This window comes from Carlito syrichta, unplaced genomic scaffold, assembly GCF_000164805.1.
Source record: "Carlito syrichta isolate Samal-C Ts95f unplaced genomic scaffold, Tarsius_syrichta-2.0.1 Scaffold289529, whole genome shotgun sequence".
Taxonomy (NCBI): domain Eukaryota; kingdom Metazoa; phylum Chordata; class Mammalia; order Primates; family Tarsiidae; genus Carlito; species Carlito syrichta.
In genome coordinates, this window is record NW_007233625.1 from 160,642 (window position 1) to 178,508 (window position 17,867).

The 17,867-nt window shown below is 45.1% G+C and overlaps 1 protein-coding gene across 1 annotated transcript in view; it reads right to left on the bottom strand.

The window, feature by feature from the left end:
• Positions 1–17,659, bottom strand: part of HYKK (hydroxylysine kinase) — a 24,523-nt gene extending 6,864 nt beyond the window's left edge. The window contains exons 1-4 of the mRNA XM_008054316.2: positions 17,562–17,659; positions 11,805–12,155; positions 10,104–10,243; positions 2,310–2,493 (exon numbers count right to left, since the gene is read on the bottom strand). Of these exons, the coding sequence (XP_008052507.1) occupies positions 2,310–2,493; positions 10,104–10,243; positions 11,805–12,150 (670 nt within the window). The 5' untranslated portion in view covers positions 12,151–12,155; positions 17,562–17,659. The remainder of the gene's footprint in view (positions 1–2,309; positions 2,494–10,103; positions 10,244–11,804; positions 12,156–17,561) is intronic.
• Positions 17,660–17,867: the final 208 nt, after the last annotated feature.

Sequence of the window (17,867 nt, forward strand, 5' to 3'; positions counted from 1 at the left end):
CTCGGAAGGCTGAGGAGGAAGGATTGCCGGAGCCCAGCAGGTCGAGGCTGCAGTGGCCAGGAGCGGCCACTGCACTCCAATCTAGGTGACAAAGTGAGACTCCAACTCAAAAAAAAAAAAAGAAAAAAGAAAAATGAGAATAATGTAGAGGGACTAGCCTCGCCATATTTTAAAATTTGTCTATAAAGCTATAGTAAGTACCATTTTGTGGTAAGAGAAACTTTCTACCAACTCAATATTTATTCTTTTCTTAACCATTACCAAACCATCATCATTATCATTATCAGCAGCTCACCTTAATCTCCTAAACCTTACCCCACCAAAAGTCCATATTTTCCAATGCCCTTGACATGTGAGCAAAAAAAAAAAAAAAAAACCCAAATTTGTTTAAGCCACTTTGTTCCATTTATTTATTGCTGCATAATAAACCACCCTAAATTTAGAGGTTTAATACAACTAGCCATCATTTATTTTGCTCACAGATCTGTCAGCCGGTCTGGATTCAGTAATGGCAGTTCCTTTGCTCCACATGTTCCTTGGAGCAGATTGTAGGTGGAGTCTGATATCATTTTGTAGCTCTCTTATCTACATGACTGGCAATTAATGCTGGCTGTGGGAAGGGACCGCACCTGGAACTATTTACTGAAACTACTATCTTGGCCCTTTGTATGGCTACTTGCTTCCTCACAGCATGGGCAAAGGACTGAGTTGTTGATATGAAAAATCTACTGCAGTTCAGTTGTCATTTCTTTAGGTTATCTATCTTTTCTCTCAGGTTAATATTAAGAATTTCTTGACTGGGCTCCGTGGCTCAGCCTGTAATCCCAGCACTTTGGGAGGCCGAGGCAAGTGGATTGCCTGAGCCCACAGGTTTGAGACCAGTCCAGGCAAGTTGGCAAGACCTCGTCTCTACAATAAATAAAAAATTACCCTGGCATGGTAGTGCGTGCCTGTAGTTCCAGCTACCTGGAAGGCTGAGGTGGAAAGTATCACTGGAGCCCAGCAGGTCGACGCTGGGGTGGCCATGAGCATGCTACTGCACTCCAGCCTGTGTGACAGAGTGAGACTCCGACTCAAAAAAAAAAAAAAATTTCTTTATGCTGATCTCAAACTCCTGGACTCAAGCAATCCTCCCACCTCAGCTTCCCAAAATGCTGGGATTACAGGTGTGAGCCCCACCTGTGGGTACCATTTTAATGAGATGAAGAAGACTGAGGGGAAAATAAATTAGAGGGGGGAAAAATAGCTCTGTGTTTATGCTACAGCCTTACATTGTGTTTATACAAAGTAAGCAAACTGCAAGAGACACATGCTGTCTATGCCAGGCCTTTCTAGAAGTGCCCTTCAGTGCCTTGCCCTTTGACCAGCGCTTAATGCTTGGAGAAAAGCCTGGTTACTTCTAAATATTAATATATAACCCAGAGAAACTGTTGTATGTGTACAGGAGATAAGTATTAGAGTGTGCATAGCAGTATTGCCTATGTAGAAAAAAAAAAAAAAAAGAGAGAACCAACCTAAAATTCTACTAACAAGAAAATGGACCAAAACATTATGATACATTCAGATAAATTATGGTATATTCATACTGGAATACTATTCAGCAGTTAAAATGAATGAACTAAATTATAAATATTAGTATGTATCAATCCAAAAAATATGTTGAATAAAAAACAGGTTGCAAAATGATAATATACAGTGTGATACCATAGAGACAAAGTTTGGAATACATAAAACCCTGCTATAAATCATTTATAAATCATAATATGTTATAGGCAAATTTGGTACACAGGAGAGAGGTAGAATCATGTAAAGGTTAGGAGGGGCTTCAAATGTAGCAAGCTTAAGCAAAGTAAAAATATTCTTTAAAAAGTAATAGGAAGGGTGTGGTGGCTCATGCCTATAATTGAGCAATTTGAGAAGCCAAGGCAGGAGGATCGCTTGAGCCCAGGAGTTCAAAACCAGCCTGGACAACATAGTGAGTCGTCATCTCTACAAAAAATAAAAAGATTAGCCAGGCATGGTGGTGTGTGCCTATAGTCCCAGCTACTCGGGAGGCTGAGGCAGGAGGATCACCTGAGTCCAGGAAGTCAAGGCTATATATAGTGAGCCATGATGGCACCTCTGCACTCCAGTCTGAGTGGCAGAGTGAGAGTGCTATCCCAACTTAAAAAAAAAAAAGTAATAGGAGTAAATATGACAAAGTTTTTGAAGACAGGCTACAGCTAAGTTATACCTCCATTCTTTCCTGATGGTATGAAATTTGACAATTTAAGTATTGATAAAAATTTATTTGATTGGGGAATACTTACATTCTCGAAAATGACTTAATTTGGTCATTACTTCCTCCTTGAACCGCTTAATGACTTGCTCAACAATCTCTCGATTTCGATTCTGACCCAAGGCATGCAGATATTTCTCCAGAAGAGGAACATTTTTTAGATTCCAAATGAAGTTCTCCTGATGAAGACTACTTAATTTTGGGTGTTGGAATTTCTAAATCAAAAACAAGACATTGTTAGCCTCTTGATATTAGAGCAACCATGGCTGAGATCTAGTGGTGCCAGAAGACTACCCACTCCCAAGTGGCCTGGGTGAGAGAACTGGCATTCTCTCATGGCCACCGACTCGCCCCCCATCAGCCCACAGCACAGTAGGCCCTCCATATTCGTACAGGACCTCATAGCTTCGGGAGCACATTCCCATCTCGACCCCTCTAGTTGTGTGAAGACAGGTCTTACTATCCACAGCTTACAAAAGGAATTGAGGCAGCTCGAAAGAACCGTTCTCACCACATGATTTGACCCCAGCCCACTCCCGTTCCCTCCCGTTGCCTCTCTGACTCCAGCTTCTGCTACCTTTGCACACTCCAGTCCAACCACACTGGCCTCCTTGCTGTTCAACAAACGTGCCAGGCAGGAGCAGGCATGTTCCCACCTCACAGCCTTTTGCATTTTTGGTTCCTCCTCCTGGGATGCCCTTCCTCAGATTTCCACATGGTTAGGGCCCTTATTTCCACCAGGTCTTTATTAAACAAACACTTATTTTTCCCCTGAGGACTTCCTAACCCCTCCATTTCAATTCAATTTCAAGCCTCTCTCCAATGTTTTATACCCTTCTTCTCTGCTTATTTTTTCTTCTTAGCACTTAGGGCTAATATCTGCCATATTTCACTTTTTTTTTTTTCTTCTGAGTCAGTCTCACTGTCATCCAGGCTGGGGTCCAGTGGCATGCTCATGGCCAGTGCAGCCTCAACCTGCTGGGCTCAGGCAATCCTTACACCTCAGCCTTCCAAGTAGCTGGAACTACAGGCATGCACCATCACGGCTGACTAAATTTTTGATTTTATTATAGAGGTGAGATCTTGCCAAGTTGCCCAGGCTGGTCTCGAGCCCCTAGGCTCAGGCAATCCTCTCGCCTCCGACTCCCAAAGTGCTGAGATTACAGGCGTGAGCCACTGCGCCTGGCCTTCACTTACATATTTTACTGTTTATCCCACTAGAATATAAGTTCCATGGGGGGGAGGGGGCTTGTTTTTTGTCTGTTTTGTTCACTCCTGTATCCCCACACCTAGAACCGTGTTTGGTATATCAAAGGCACTGCTTAAGCAATAGTTACTGAATAAATGGATGTTCTTAGAATAAAACAACAGAATTGGAAGTGCCTTTGGACTTTGACCACTCTATTGAAAATTCTAAATGACTTTGACCATTGTTGCACAAATGGGGAAACAGAGAGGGATAACAACTTGTTACTATGGGGTGGAGGGATTACCTGTGTTTTCTCTGATGGTTCAGACCTATAAAAACAGAGTGAGTGCTAGAAGGTATCTTGATGGTCACCCAGTGAAGTAGCTTTCAAATTCTCTTGACCATGACTTACAGTAAGAAATATATTTTACATCACAACCCAGTATAAAGGAACACACACATACAGAGAAAAAAGTCTCAGTAAACCATACTTAGACCATTACATGTGACATATTCTGGTGTTTCTTATGGTATTGTTTCTTTTTAAAAAGCTCCTATAAATTGATTTCAACACTTATTATTATGACCTGGAGTTGGAAGACCTTCCCCCAGTGCTCCTGTCATCATCAGCACACCCTTGCTAAGTGGTTATGTAGCCCATTTGAACACTTCCCTCAGGAGGTACTTTTTGCTCTTATTGAGATAGCTCTGCGGTCTTTCTTCTGCTGAGCTAAGAGCTGCATCTCTAATAGTGTCACAGCCACTGGCTCCAGCTGCAACCTCTGAGGCCATCTGGAACAGGATGTATCCTCCAGAATTGTGAAGACAGCATTCCTACTCCCCCAGAGTCTTCTCTTCTGCAGACTCAACCTTTCCAGTTCCTTCAACTATTCCTCACGTTGCCACGGTTTTGAATTTCCTTATCATCTTGTGTGATCAATGCTACCGAAGAGCACAAAAATACTCTGCAAAGTAAGCACTAAAAACACTGTTAGGAGCTGATACTTTGGGGAGTGAGACTGTGACTAGGAATGGAGATGATGGTAGAGAGAAATTGTCATTTTACACCTTTCAGCACTGTTTGATGTTCTTAACACGTATGTATATTTTATTTTTAGAGAAAGTAAAATATAACACTCTAGTTGGGTTTCCAATGGAGGAACAGCCAAGGAAGGTTCTGAGTCAGCTTCTAAAATGGTGGCCCCCCTGTCCCATGCAGCCACAGAACTTCTCGGCTCTAGGACAGGGCAATGGAAAGAATATGGAAGGTGAGTCAGCACTGGGTTTCAGTTGGCTCTACCACTCACAAGCAGACATTGCACATCCCAGATCTGTTTCCTTCCCAGTGAAATCCAGATATCAATACCACCTGTAGTGACTTGTGGATTAACTAAGACATGAAATAAAGTCCTTTTTTTTTTTGTTTTTGTTTTTGAGTTGGAGTCTCACTCTGTTGCCCAGGCTGGAGTGCAGTGGCATGCTCATGGCCACTGCAGCTCGACCTGCTGGACTCAGGTGATCCTTCCGCCTCAGCCTTCCTAGTAGCTGGAACTACAGGCACATGCTACCATGCCCAGCTAATTTTTTGATTTATTGTAGAGATGAGGTCTTGCCAAGTTGTTCAGGCTGGTCTCGAACCCCTGGACTCAGGCAATTCTCTTGCCTTGGACTCCCAAAATGCTGGGATTATAAGCTTGAGCCGCCATGCCCGGCATGAAATAAAGACCTTATACACACAGGTACTCCATAAATGTTTGTGAAATACCAATGCAACACTTGATCTACCTAACTTCTCTAGCTTTTCTAGCATTTTGGCCACTCTTCACGAGGCCATCTCAGCCCACTTCTTGCTAGCTTCCTCAGTCTCTGCCCTTCATGCCACCTCCCATTTCCCATGCATCCTGCTTCCCCTAGTACAGAGCTCTGACTGCAACCATATTCACAAGCCTGCCCTATATTTCTTCTTTCTCATGGCTAATCGAATTTCCTGAGATTGACTTCAAGCCCATCTGTAGACATAATAGCACCCAAATTCCAGTACAGATTAGTTCATTTGTGAACTCCTCAGTTCTGGCCTCTAGAATTCCCAGAGCACCTGTCTACTTTGGATTCCACAGGCCTGTCCAGTTTCTGGAAGTTACCATGTCCCCAACAGAGTAGCCACAGCCTCTGCCTACAGGACTAAAACACTACACCCGTGCATTGTCTCTCATAGAAGCTGGAGTTTCTAGAACTTATAGAAAATCAAAGATTGCCCCTGCAAAGTCGTGGGATGAGGTTGGGTGAGGGTAAGAAATGGGAATAATGTGTGTCAAGCGCATTACGATATCAAGTGAAGAATGCTTTTCCTGGTTCCCTCTAGAGCTCCCCTGTCCCCTGCAAGACAACTTAAAATGCGTTGCACAGCAGAACAGCAGGGGCTAACAGCACAGCAGAACTCACTGTCAGCAGTGATGTGGTGATACCTCCCTCCAGAAACTGCACTGCCTTTTCGAATATAGCACGAAAAGCTGAAAGTTCAGTGGCAGCAGGCATTGGAGTGAAGCCCACAGACAGGGCAGAAGGAAAGTTTAACCTTTCAGGAGAACAATACGTAACAGACACTCATTTAATTAAACAGCTCGTTTAGTGGGTTTGATTCTGAGGAAGGCAGATGGGGTAAACAGAAAACAAGCAGGAAGATACTAGGCTTAAAATGAACCACCTCAATAATCACATTACATGTAAATGGTCTAACCATCCCAAATAAAGGGATTGCCAGATTGGATAAAATCCAAGACCCAAATACAGCTGACCGTTACACAACATGGCTTTAAACCGTGCAGGTCCGTCCACTTACACATGGATTTTTTTGAATGAACATCACACTGCATGTGTCTTCCTCTCCCGCCTCCCCTTCTGTCTCCTCCATCTCCTCCACCTCTGGCACCTTTGAGACAGCAAGGCCACCCCTCCTTCCTCAGCCTACTCAGTGTGAAGATGATGAGGATGGAGAGCTTGATGACGATCCACTTCCACTTAGTATATAGTACACATATTTCCTCTTTCTTACGATTTTCTTTTCTTTTTTCTGTTTTTTTGAGTTGGAGTCTCACTCCTTCACCCAGGCTGGAGTGCAGTGGCACGCAAACTCACGGCCACCGTATGCTCACGGCCCCCCAGGATCGACCTTCTGGGCTCCAGTGATCCTTCCACCTCAGCCTTCCGAGTAGCTGCAACTTCAGACATGTGCTACCATGCCTGGCTAGTTTTTATTTTTATTGTAGAGACAAGGTCTTGCTAAGTTGCCCGGGCTGGTCTCGAACCCGCGAGCTCAGGCAATTCACTTGCCTCAGCCTCCCAAAGTGCTGGGATTACAGGCTGAGCCACCGAGCCCGGCCTTCTTATGATTTTCTAAATAGCATGTTCTTTTCTCTAGCATACTTTATTGTAAGAATATGGTATGTAATAAATATAACACACAAAATACATGTTTGTTTATTTATCTGAGCTGGAGTCTCACTCTGCTGCCCATGCTGGAGTGCAGTGGCACACTCATGGCCATCACAACTCGACCTGCCGGGTTCAAGTGATCCTTTCCGCCTCAGCCTTCCAAGTAGCTGGAACCACAGATATGTGCCACCACACCCAGTTAATTTTTAAATTTATTGTAGAGATGAGGTGTTGCCATATTTTTCAGGTTGGTCTCGAACCCTTGAGCTCAGGCATCCCTCTCAGCTCTGCCTCCCACAGTGCTGGGATTACAGGCGTGAGCCACTGTGCCCAGGTCAAAATATGTGTTTAAGTTATCGGTAAGGCTTCCAGTCAACAGTAGGCTAACAGTAATTAAATTTTGGGAGAGTCAAAAGTTATACATGGTTTGGACCACAGGCAAGACAAAAAACAAAAACAAAAAAGTTATACATGGATTTTAGGCTGCATGGGGGTTGGCACCCCTAACAACTACATTATCCAAGGATCAACTGTATATGCTTCCTAAAGAAACACACTTCAGATATAAAGATTGCAATGTAAAACAGCATAGAATTTTTTTTTTTGAGTTGGAGTCTCACTCTTGTCGCCCAGGCTGGTATGCTCCCAGCCACTGCAGCCTCCACCTGCTGGGCTTAGGCGATCCTTCCACCTCAGCCTTCCAAGTCACTGGAATAACAGATGCACGCCACCAAGCCTGGCTAGTTTTGGTGATTTATTGTGGAGACGAGGTCTCACCAAGTTGCCCAGGCTGGCCTCGAACTCCTGGGCTCAGGCAGTCCTCTTGCCTTGGCCTCCCAAAGTGCTGGGATTTCAGGCTGAGCCACCAAACCCAGCCAGCATAAAATTTTAAAACTCATTCCCAAGAGACTATATGTATCAAATCCCCGGGGCAGAGAGAATTTTAAATCTCCTGGCTCTCATTGTTCAAGTGTTCCCAGGTCTGTCCCCTCTCTCCCTTAACTCCTGTGAAGGCGCTACCTTACTCTTCTCTCTAAGGCTCCAGCCAGGAATAAAACTGTGGACAGCAGCAAGGAGTGGAAACAGGGAGGAAGGTTCTGGCAGTCAGCAGGGGTGTACAGTGGGGCGAGTGGGGGTGGAGCTGCTTTCCTGCACAGCACTGAAGCCTCGGCTTCCACAGAGATCAACACCTCCTGAACGAAGTCTCTGGTTTTCCCCACTTTCTGTCCCTTCAGTTCATTGGTCCAGGCTAAAAAGGGTCCCCAGGATTGACACCAGGGAGCACTCTACCGACTTTACAATGGGACTGTGTCCCAGCAGGCATGGAATCCATGTCTCGCTCAATCCATGTCTCGCTCAACCCTTTCCTTAAGTCATCCTGGAGATGCTTAAGTCATCCTGGAGGATGAGTCACCACATGAGGTGAGGACGCCAGGTGGAAGGGACCCGAAGCACCCCAGGGAAGCTCCCAGCGGGATGCAGCGGCATGGGTAACCTCAATCAACACCCAGCAGGTAAGAGTCACCTGGTCAACCCACAGAGCCACGAGAAAGAAATCATTATTGTTTTAAGTCAGTAAACTTTAGAATTTTTTTTTAAACACAGAAATAGATAAACAGAACACAGAACAGTAAGTACGATGACAGGAACAAGGCTCAGAAGCAGCAAAGAGGAGGAGGTGATCATCTCTGTGCAGCGTGGGAAGGGAGAGGATCAGGGAAGACTTTCCAGAGGAGGCAGAAGCTGGAGTTATGTGTTTACGACAAGTAGGCGTTGTATGAAGCAGGGGAAAGGGATTATTGATTGACATAATGGCATATGGAAAGGCACAGATGCTGGAATCAGAATGGCACATTCCGGGAACACCAGAAGTTCTTTATTACCAGTGAGAAATGTGCAAAAGGGGAGACACAGGCCACAACACTGGGCAGGGAAGCAGGGTTGAGGCCATGCAGATTTTAACTATGAAATCTGAAAGATTTTAACTATGGAACTCACATGGTCAGATGTGTAATTTTTAAGTTGCTCTTGATATACAAAGAAGAAATTGGGAATGGGTGTGATGTAATCCCAGTGCTTTGGGAGGCCAAGATAGAATGACCCTAGGAGCTCGAGATCAGCCTAGGCAACATAGTGCGACCTTGTCTCTACAAAAAATAAAAAAATTAGCCAGGCTTGTTGGCACATGCCTTGTAGTACTACTTGGGAGGCTGAGGCAGAAGGATAACCTGAGCCTGGAAGGCCGAAGCTACGATGAGCCATGATGGTGCCACTGCAAACCAGCCTGAGCGACAGAGTGAGACTCTGACTCAAAAAAAGAATAAAAAAGAATGAGTTGGAGGGGAAAAAAACTAGATGCGGGGAGGCCATATAGTGGTAATTCAGGGAAGCTAGGGTAGTTGAGGCAGGAACAGAGAGAAGGAGATGGAATACAGAGACATCTGAGAGGTAAAACTGATAGAATTTAGCAAGTGCTGAGAAGGGTTTTGCTCACAAGGATTGTGTTGTACTCTTTTAAGCTGTAATTACTTTACAAAGCATTCTTCTGTCCTCCTGGAATATATTCTAGGACGGATCTGTGTCATCTTACTCCTGGAATCCTTACCCCTTTCCCCAGCGCCTGGCACATCAAAGGTACTCAATGTGTGCTGACTAAACGAAGATGTTTTATGGGTGGGTCTGTAAGATACTTGTCATACATGATATTGTTTCCATAGAACAAAAACATTCTTTACACAAGTCAAAATTTTAATCCTTTTACAACTTAGCTACTGCTTCATACAGAGCTCCAGCTGGTTACACGTTATCTGGATGAAAACTTCACATTTCAATTTGTGAATATAGACTGTTTTCAAGGAGCAGCATAAAGATACCATGGTTTGCTAAAAATTCAGGCGATCTTGCCAATATGCTGCTAAGTACAGCCTGGGCAGAAAGGTAGCCTTACCATCATACAGTTCACGCACCCAGGACCCCATGCCCTTCATCACCCACCTTAGCAAGCACCAGACAAGAGAATCTGATCCTGAGTTTATTTAAAAAATAACACTGTAGTTCCAGCTACTTGGAAGGCTGAGGCAGAAGGATCGTGGGAGCCCAGCAGGTTGAGGCTGCGGTGGCCGGGAGCGGCCACTGCACTCCAGTCTGGGTGACAGAGTGAGACTCTAATGCAAAAACAAACAAACAAACAAACACAAACCTCACCTCCAGTGTCCTGTCCAAGTTGGCTGCTAGCCTTCCAATTTCATATAATAGCGGCGGGTGGATGGGAATCTCCGCTATGGGTCTTCCTGGGAGGTAAGTCAGCAGCCTCACCAAGTGGCTTTTGATTTCAGAGCCACTATCTAGAAGGATGGAATGAAATATTCTGTCAACTATTCTCAATAAATAAATAAATAAACAATTAGAAGCTATTCTACCTTTGCAATTAGTACTGATAAGAACAGAGATTACAGAATAAGAGAGAAAAAAATGTGCTAACCTAAAACAACCCAGCAGGATTCCATGAGGCAGGGCTGAGTGGACAAAGCAGGTAGGACAGATAAACCTTAGGAACACTGAAACTGGACAGGTACATACCAGCAAGATTATAGCTCCAACTCTGCTGGCTGGAGCTCTACACGGATATGCCCCACCATGGGAAATGAATGCAAAACACACACTCTTTCCTAAATTTACAATTGAGGAAAGTGAGGTATAAGAAAATGACTTCCAGAATCACAGGCTTCTTCAGGGGCAAATGAGGGCACTCATTTGAGCCTATGTTTGCAACATAGAATAATAACTACTCTGAGATAACAACGGGCCTCAGGTGTTTGGAGCAATGCAAATAAGAAAGAATAGAGGCTGAAGTTGGAGAATCTCTTGAGGCCAAGAGTTCAAGACCAGCCTGGGCAACTTGGCAAGACCTCATCTCTACAATAATAAAAAAATTAGCCAGGTATGGTGGTACACACCTGTAGTTCCAGCTACTTGGAAGGCTGAGGCAAAAGGATCACCTGAGCCTAGCAGGTCGAGGCTGTGGTAGCCATGACTTTGCCACTGCACTCCAGCCTGGGAGATGGAATGAGACTCTGACTCAAAAAAGAAAAGTTTTAAAAATTAGCTGAACATGGTGGTGCATGCCTCTAGACCCAACTACTCGGGAGGTTAAGGCAGAAGGATCACTTAAGCCTAGGAGGTCAAGGCTAAGGTGAGCAGTGATTGTGCCACTGCACTATAGCCTGGGCAACAGAGTGAGACTTTGACTTATCAAAAACAAAAAAAACAAAAAACAACCCCAAACCAAAAAACAACCAACAAAAAGAAATGGATGAAAAATTAAAACAGAAATAGACAGTCAAGATTTCAAACCTTTAACATAAAGAAATTGGTTTTAGGCTGCTGCTGAGAGGACAAAATTGGGTACATCTTAGCATTTTAGTATTTAGAAGGGAAAGGGACCATCACACAGATGAGGACTGGTAGCCTTAGGAATGTAAATGGTGTGTCCAAGGTCATATGTACAGCAGCAACAGAACTAAGATCTGAAATTCCTGGTTTCTAGTCCTGTGTTTTATTCTACTATGCCACAGCACCAGAATAGACAGCTGGTCCGATGAATAAAAATACTTAATGATTTTTCTGGTCTAAAGACAAAAAATGTTTCTCTGATTTCCACAAGTTCCCTTAGTTACTATCCATCAGGGCCTTTCTCAGCAGAAAACTTATACCAGATATGGGTCTAACCACTTCCAAATCAGAGGCCCAATGTCCACTTTGGTGATGCCATGCCTTCTCCCAACCAATGAAAAAATAACCACATCTACACGTGAACTTATAGACCTGTTCTTGATATTTCTACTTGCAGCCAAAATGCAGTGATGTGCATGGACAGGTGACACAGGTGAGCTGGTCGTCTCTTACCTATGGATACGAGAGAGGTTGTATGGTCTCCTTTAGTTCGACACACAGAGGCTATTGGGAATCCAGCTGCCTTCAGAAACATCATGATGTGATTCTGCACTTCAATCAGGTCTGGATTTTTGCTAGCCTCAGTGCTGCTTATTTTGAAGACATATTCAGTTGGGCCATCTGTAGTGTCTTTGGTTCTCAAAATGTGTACGTGAAAGTTTTGGTCATCATAACTAGGAAGTGGGTGGATCTTGGAAACTCTGAACCCAAACACCGATTCCACTAATACAGAAGCTTGTTCCTCACTGAGAGTGGGTTTGGCAAGAGCCTCTGATTGCTGACAATCACCACTTGACATTATGTCTAGGGGAACAAAAACAACAACAGACCAGAAAGGGAACATTTATATTTATTTATTTATTTAGAGTCAGGGTCTTGCTCTGTTACCCAGGCTGGAGTGCAGTGTCACAATCACAGTTCACTGCAGCCGCAACCTCCTGGACTCAGGTGACGCCTCCACCTCAGCTTCCCCAGTAGCTGGGACGACAGGCATGCACCATGATGCCTGGTTAATTTTTTTATTTTCTGTAGAGATGAGGTCTCACTATGTTGCCTAGGCTGGTCTCAAACTTCTGGGCTCAAGCAATCCTCTTGCCTCAGCCTCCCAAAGTGCTGGGATTACAGGCATTGGCCATTGTGTGTGGTCCAGAAAGGGGACAATAAATGAATATGCTTATTTAAATAATTTCTCTCAAGATAGGCCAGTGATATTTCTCTGTACTGATTCTGTGCTTCTTTTGATTAATTTTTACTCATAAGTTAAAAAAATCAAATCAGTGAATGAGGTCAAGAAGTAGAGGTTTTGGTGGGTGAATAAAAATTCTTGTATCACAAATTATTTTTCATTTTTCTTTTTTTGAGTTGGAGTCTCATTCCATTGCCCAGGCTGGAGTGCAGTGGCACACTCACGGTCACCCCAGAGTTGACCTGTTAGGCTCCAGTGATCCTTCTGCCTCAGCCTTCCAAGGCGTGTACTACCACAACTGGCTAATTTTTTTTTTTTTTTTGAGTTGGAGTCTCACTCTGTCGCCCAGACTGGAGTGCAGTGGCCGCTCCTGGCCACCACAGCCTCGACCTGCTGGGCTCCAGCAATCCTTCCGCCTCAGCCTTCCAGGTAGCTGGAACTACAGGCGCGCACTACCACGCCCGGCTGATTTTTTGATTTTTATTGTAGAGATGAGGTCTCGCTGCCCAGGCGAGTCTCGAACCTGCGGGCTCAGGCAATCCACTCACCTCAGCCTCCCAAAGGCACGGGATTACAGGCTGAACCACCAAGCCCGACTTAATTTTTTAATTAATTGTAGAGATGGGGTCTCGCCAAGTTGCTGGGGCTGGTCTCAAACCCGTGGGCTCAGGCAATGCACTCGCCTTGGCCTCCCAAAGTGCTAGGATTACAGGCTGAGTCACCGAGCCAGGCCCACAAATTATTTTTAAACTTACCTCCCAAAGAAGATATGTTGTTCCCAGGGACTGACCAGGAAATCACCTTGGCATCACCTTGTCCAATCCCTCCTCCTCCTTCCCATCAACTTTACAGGAAAAATTTTGGTCCTGAGAGGTTAAGTGACTTACCCAAAGTTACACACTCAGTTACAGTAAGAACTCAGCTCTCCAGGCTTCAAATCCACGCTTATGTCTCTTTGACTATATTACCACTAGTCTTGGGATAAAAGAAAAATTCAAATACAGTGAACTTTTCTAGTCACAGTTTTGTGCCCCCAAAAAAAAGAAAATTGAAAGGGAGAGAAATAACTGCACCTTAAGGAAAGACATTCCTTTTTTTTTTTGAATCAAAGCCCCACTCTGTCACACAGGCTGGAGTGTAGTGGCACACTCATAGTCACCGCAGACTCAACCTGATGGGCTCAGGCAACCCTTCCGCCTCAGCCTTCTACGTAGCTGGAACCACAAGTGCGTACCACCATGCTTGGTTAATTTTTTTATTTATTGTAGAAACAAGATCTTGCCAAATTGCCCAGGCTGGTCTCGAACACCTGGGCTCAGATAATCCTCTTGCTTTGGCCTCCCAAAATGCTGGGATTACAGGCGTGAGTCACTGCACCCGGTAAAGGAAAAGACATTCTTGAGAAGACGAATTTGAATTGAAAAAAAAAATTTTTTTTTTTTGAGTCAGAGTCTCATTCTGTTGCCCAAGCTGGAGTGCTATGGCACGATCATAGATTACCGCAGGCTTGGTTCTGGGCTCAGGTAATCTTGAGTCTCCCAAGTAGCTGGAATTACAGGCATGCACCACCACATCTGGCTAATTTTGTTATTTTTTGTAGAGATGAGGTATGGCTGCACCTGGCCTGTACTGAATTTTTTATTTTCAGTTAGAGTCTCACTCTGTTGCCCAGGCTGAAGTGCAGTGGCACACTCACGGCCACCCCAGCATGGACCTGCTGGGCTCTAGTGATTCTTCTGCCTCAGTCTTCCAAGTAGCTGGAGCTACAGGCATGCGCCTCCACACCTAGCTAATTTTTTGATTTATTGTAGAGACAAGGTCTCGCCAAGTTGCCTGGGCTGGTCTTGAACCAGGCAATTCACTTGCCTCAGCCTCCCCAAGTGCTGGGATTACAGGCTGAGCCACTAAGCCCAACCCTGAATTGAATTTTTAAGTATGATTTGGACAGATGAAAGAAATTCAACTATTTCTTTCCCTTGGTAATTCCACCCTCTGTTATCCATGCCTGGTATATTTCCTGAGTATCCAGGTATATATGAAAGACAATGTAGGGCTTCTGAAATCCTTCAGGAACCAAACATTTAAGGTCCTTGTCATCTCATCTCCTTCTTTTCCTAAAATAGTTTTATTCTAATCCTTTGTTCACTTGAGTTGTAAATAATTGATAACACCTTAGTTGTGTTGTATGTTAGGGTATAATTTTAGTCTCACTCTGTCACCCAGGCTGGAGTGTAGAGGCACCCTCAAAGCCACTGCAGCCTTGACCTGCTGGGCTCGGGGGATCCTTCAGCCTCAGTCTTCCAAGTAGCTGGAACCACAGGTGTGCGCCACCACGCCTGGCTAATTTTTCTTGATCTATTGTAGAGAGAGATCTTGTCAAGCTGCCCAGACTGGTCTTGAATCCCTGTGCTCAGGCAATCCTCTTGCCTCGGCCTCCCAAAGTGCTGGGATTACAGGCTTGAGCCGCTGTGCCCAGTCAGGGTGATTTTGATTGTTCTTAAGGAGATGCAGTGTCATATAAAAAGAATTTCATGAACAGCTGGCTTTTGTTGATAAAACTTGGAAGCGCTGTTGCTTCTGACAGGGAGGGGCACGAGAGAACTTTCCAAGAGGAAAATGTTCTATATCTTGACTAAGGTTTGGTAACATGGGTGTATATATTTGTCAAAACTTGGCTTAAATCCTAAGTAAACTAAGGGCTGTGAATATCACCGAGTATCAAGTTTACCCTAATTTAAAAAAAAAGAGTCTTTCTGAGAGATTGGCTAGGACAAGGTGAGGTAGATCTGAGGACTTTCTCCAAGCTCCCTAAATCAGCCCATATGCTGTTAATGTCTTGTGTCTTCGGCTCTATCATAGCAAAAGTCCAACCTACTGGGTGGGGAGAGGGGACACAATTCAGGGAGGCATACTAGGGCCCTCCTACATGACCCCATCCTGCCTCAGCCCCAGGATGCCTGATGACTCAGCTGATCATAAGGGTATACACCTCACATCCTAACCACTGCTCCCACACCACCTTCCACAGCCTTCCCTGATCCTCCCACCCTCTGTGACTTTTCCAGCCCCTAAACCTGCGGAGCTTGTGCTACTGGCCTGTCTTCACCACCTGTCTTAATTATGGTATTCTTCACTATCTCGTCTCACGTTTACTTTCTAACCCAAGCATTTGCTTTCAGAAGCTAATTAAGTCATTCAGATTTTGATCACTAAAGCTATTGTGACAAAGCCTGAGCTTCAAAACATTCTTTGCACCTGAACCTTCTGGGAACCAATATATCCTATTACACTGTATTGGGGCTTATGACTTCACATGGAATTTTAACATTCCTTCTGGAGATGGAATGGTAAAATGTTGTAAGACCAGTATTCAGAATGTAATATGAATCGAAGCATCAAATCCAAGATGAAATCCTGGAGTAATTTTTCAGCTCTCAAAGCGTTGAGGATGTCACAGTAATTCTGAATTTGATAGGAATTGTAAGTTGCTAACGTTGGAAGGAAGCTTAGAGGTACCGGTGAAGGCCAATCTCCCTTCAGATCAGATGTTCTTATAAAATCCTTGACTGGGGCTTGTGTAAAGCCTCTGTATGCAGAGCCCTGTTTTCCATAGCAATGGACAGCAATGTTGGCAGCCCTGGCAATCAAAAAACAGACTGAAAGCCAGGAGCGATGGTTCATGCCTGTAATCCCAGCACTTTGGGAGGCAGAGGCAGGAGGATTGCTTGAGCCCAGAAATTTGAGACCAGCTGGGCAACATTGTGAGACTGCGTCTCTACAAAAAAAAAAAAAAAAAAAGAAAAAGAAAAAAAGAAAGTCTGATATTATAAAAAGTTGCTGTGCTGGGAGAAATAAGACATATTTTAGTTTCAGCTCTGCTCCCTAACCTCTGGAACTATGGACTAGTCATGTCTCCTCTAAAAGAGAACTGCATTAGAATATCCCTAGCAGTCCCTTCTAGTTTGAATAGTTTATGCTTCTAAAGTTCTTTTTGAGCTTAAATTTGCCTTTTTTTCTCTGTATAAGGACTCCAAGTCATAGGGAAAAAATGGCAGCTCCAGAAAGCAAATCAATACAAAGAAATGTGTTTATCAGAGACATCTGTCTTAACCAAAAGTCTCTTGTGTGTGGAGAGGGGGTGGAGGGAATTCAAATCCTGCAGGTGGTTGGTCTACAAATCCTGCCGGCAGTATTTTACTTAGCGCCTCAAAAAGTCCCCAGGGAGCAAAAGTTTCCCAAGCCCAAGGTTTGTGCCAGAATCTCACAACCTTTGTCCTTTAGCCAGGGGGGCTGGACCTTCAACTCTACACTTTGTGCAAGGTATACCAGATAAGAAACATGAATCAATCTTGTCCTTACCTGAGTCTAACCCCAAAGTGTTACAAGCCTCAGCCTGTCTTCCAAATCTGCCTTTCTTTTCCTGCATTCCCTTTTGCTGTGTACTTCTAAGGGACTGTACCCAGTAAACCTGTATTCCCAGCACCCGGCCTGCTCCCTTACTTAATATTAAATCAGGAACCAAGGGCTGCCTTCATGGGGCTGTTTTCCCTTAAGGGAATCACGAAACAGACGGGGACTCTATAATCTGTAGTTTTTCAAGGACAGCAATGCCCTACGAGGTGCAGGAGAGAGTAGGGGGTTGCTGACCCAAAAGGCAGGAAAATCAGGGAGGAGGAGGGCACACGGGTCAGGTTCACAGCGCTATGAGTGAAGCCTTAGACACCGCACACCTGGCCCTAGCGCCAGGCGCAGCACCGCCCCTCTGCCAGATCTCGGGAGGGCTGGACCCAAGAGCTTCTTGGATGCCACGCTTTCCCGTTGGGATCTCAGCCCAGTCCTTCTGGGTTACAGGTGAGCTCCAGAGAGGAGGTGGCCTGCCCATCACGCACTCAGCGAGTCTGTAGTGCACAGGGGACACAGGATGCCGGCTCCACACTTGCAGCAAGCCTCCCTGCTCTCGGGACGTCCCCCCACACCAGCGGACCTGGGGTTGGCCTCTGCTTTCCCCTATTTTCTCGGCTCACCCGCAAAGACCCGACGTCCTGGGCAGATCCCGCTCTCCAGCAGCCGGGTACTCGGGCTACGGCCCCGCACCCGCGCTAGGAGGTCGGGTCGTAGCCGCAACGCCTGGGTCCGCCCCTCCGCGATCCCTGACTTCTGATTGGCTCCTACAGACCCCTCGCCGCCCATTCACTGCAGACTATTGGAATGAGAGGTGTGGCCAAGCAGACAAGGCCTTTTCCCGGCTCCGCCTAGGAGGCTGAGAGATCGAGCTTCTGATTGGCTTTCTGTAACGCTGTCCCCGCCTATTGACGGCAGGCTCCCCAATC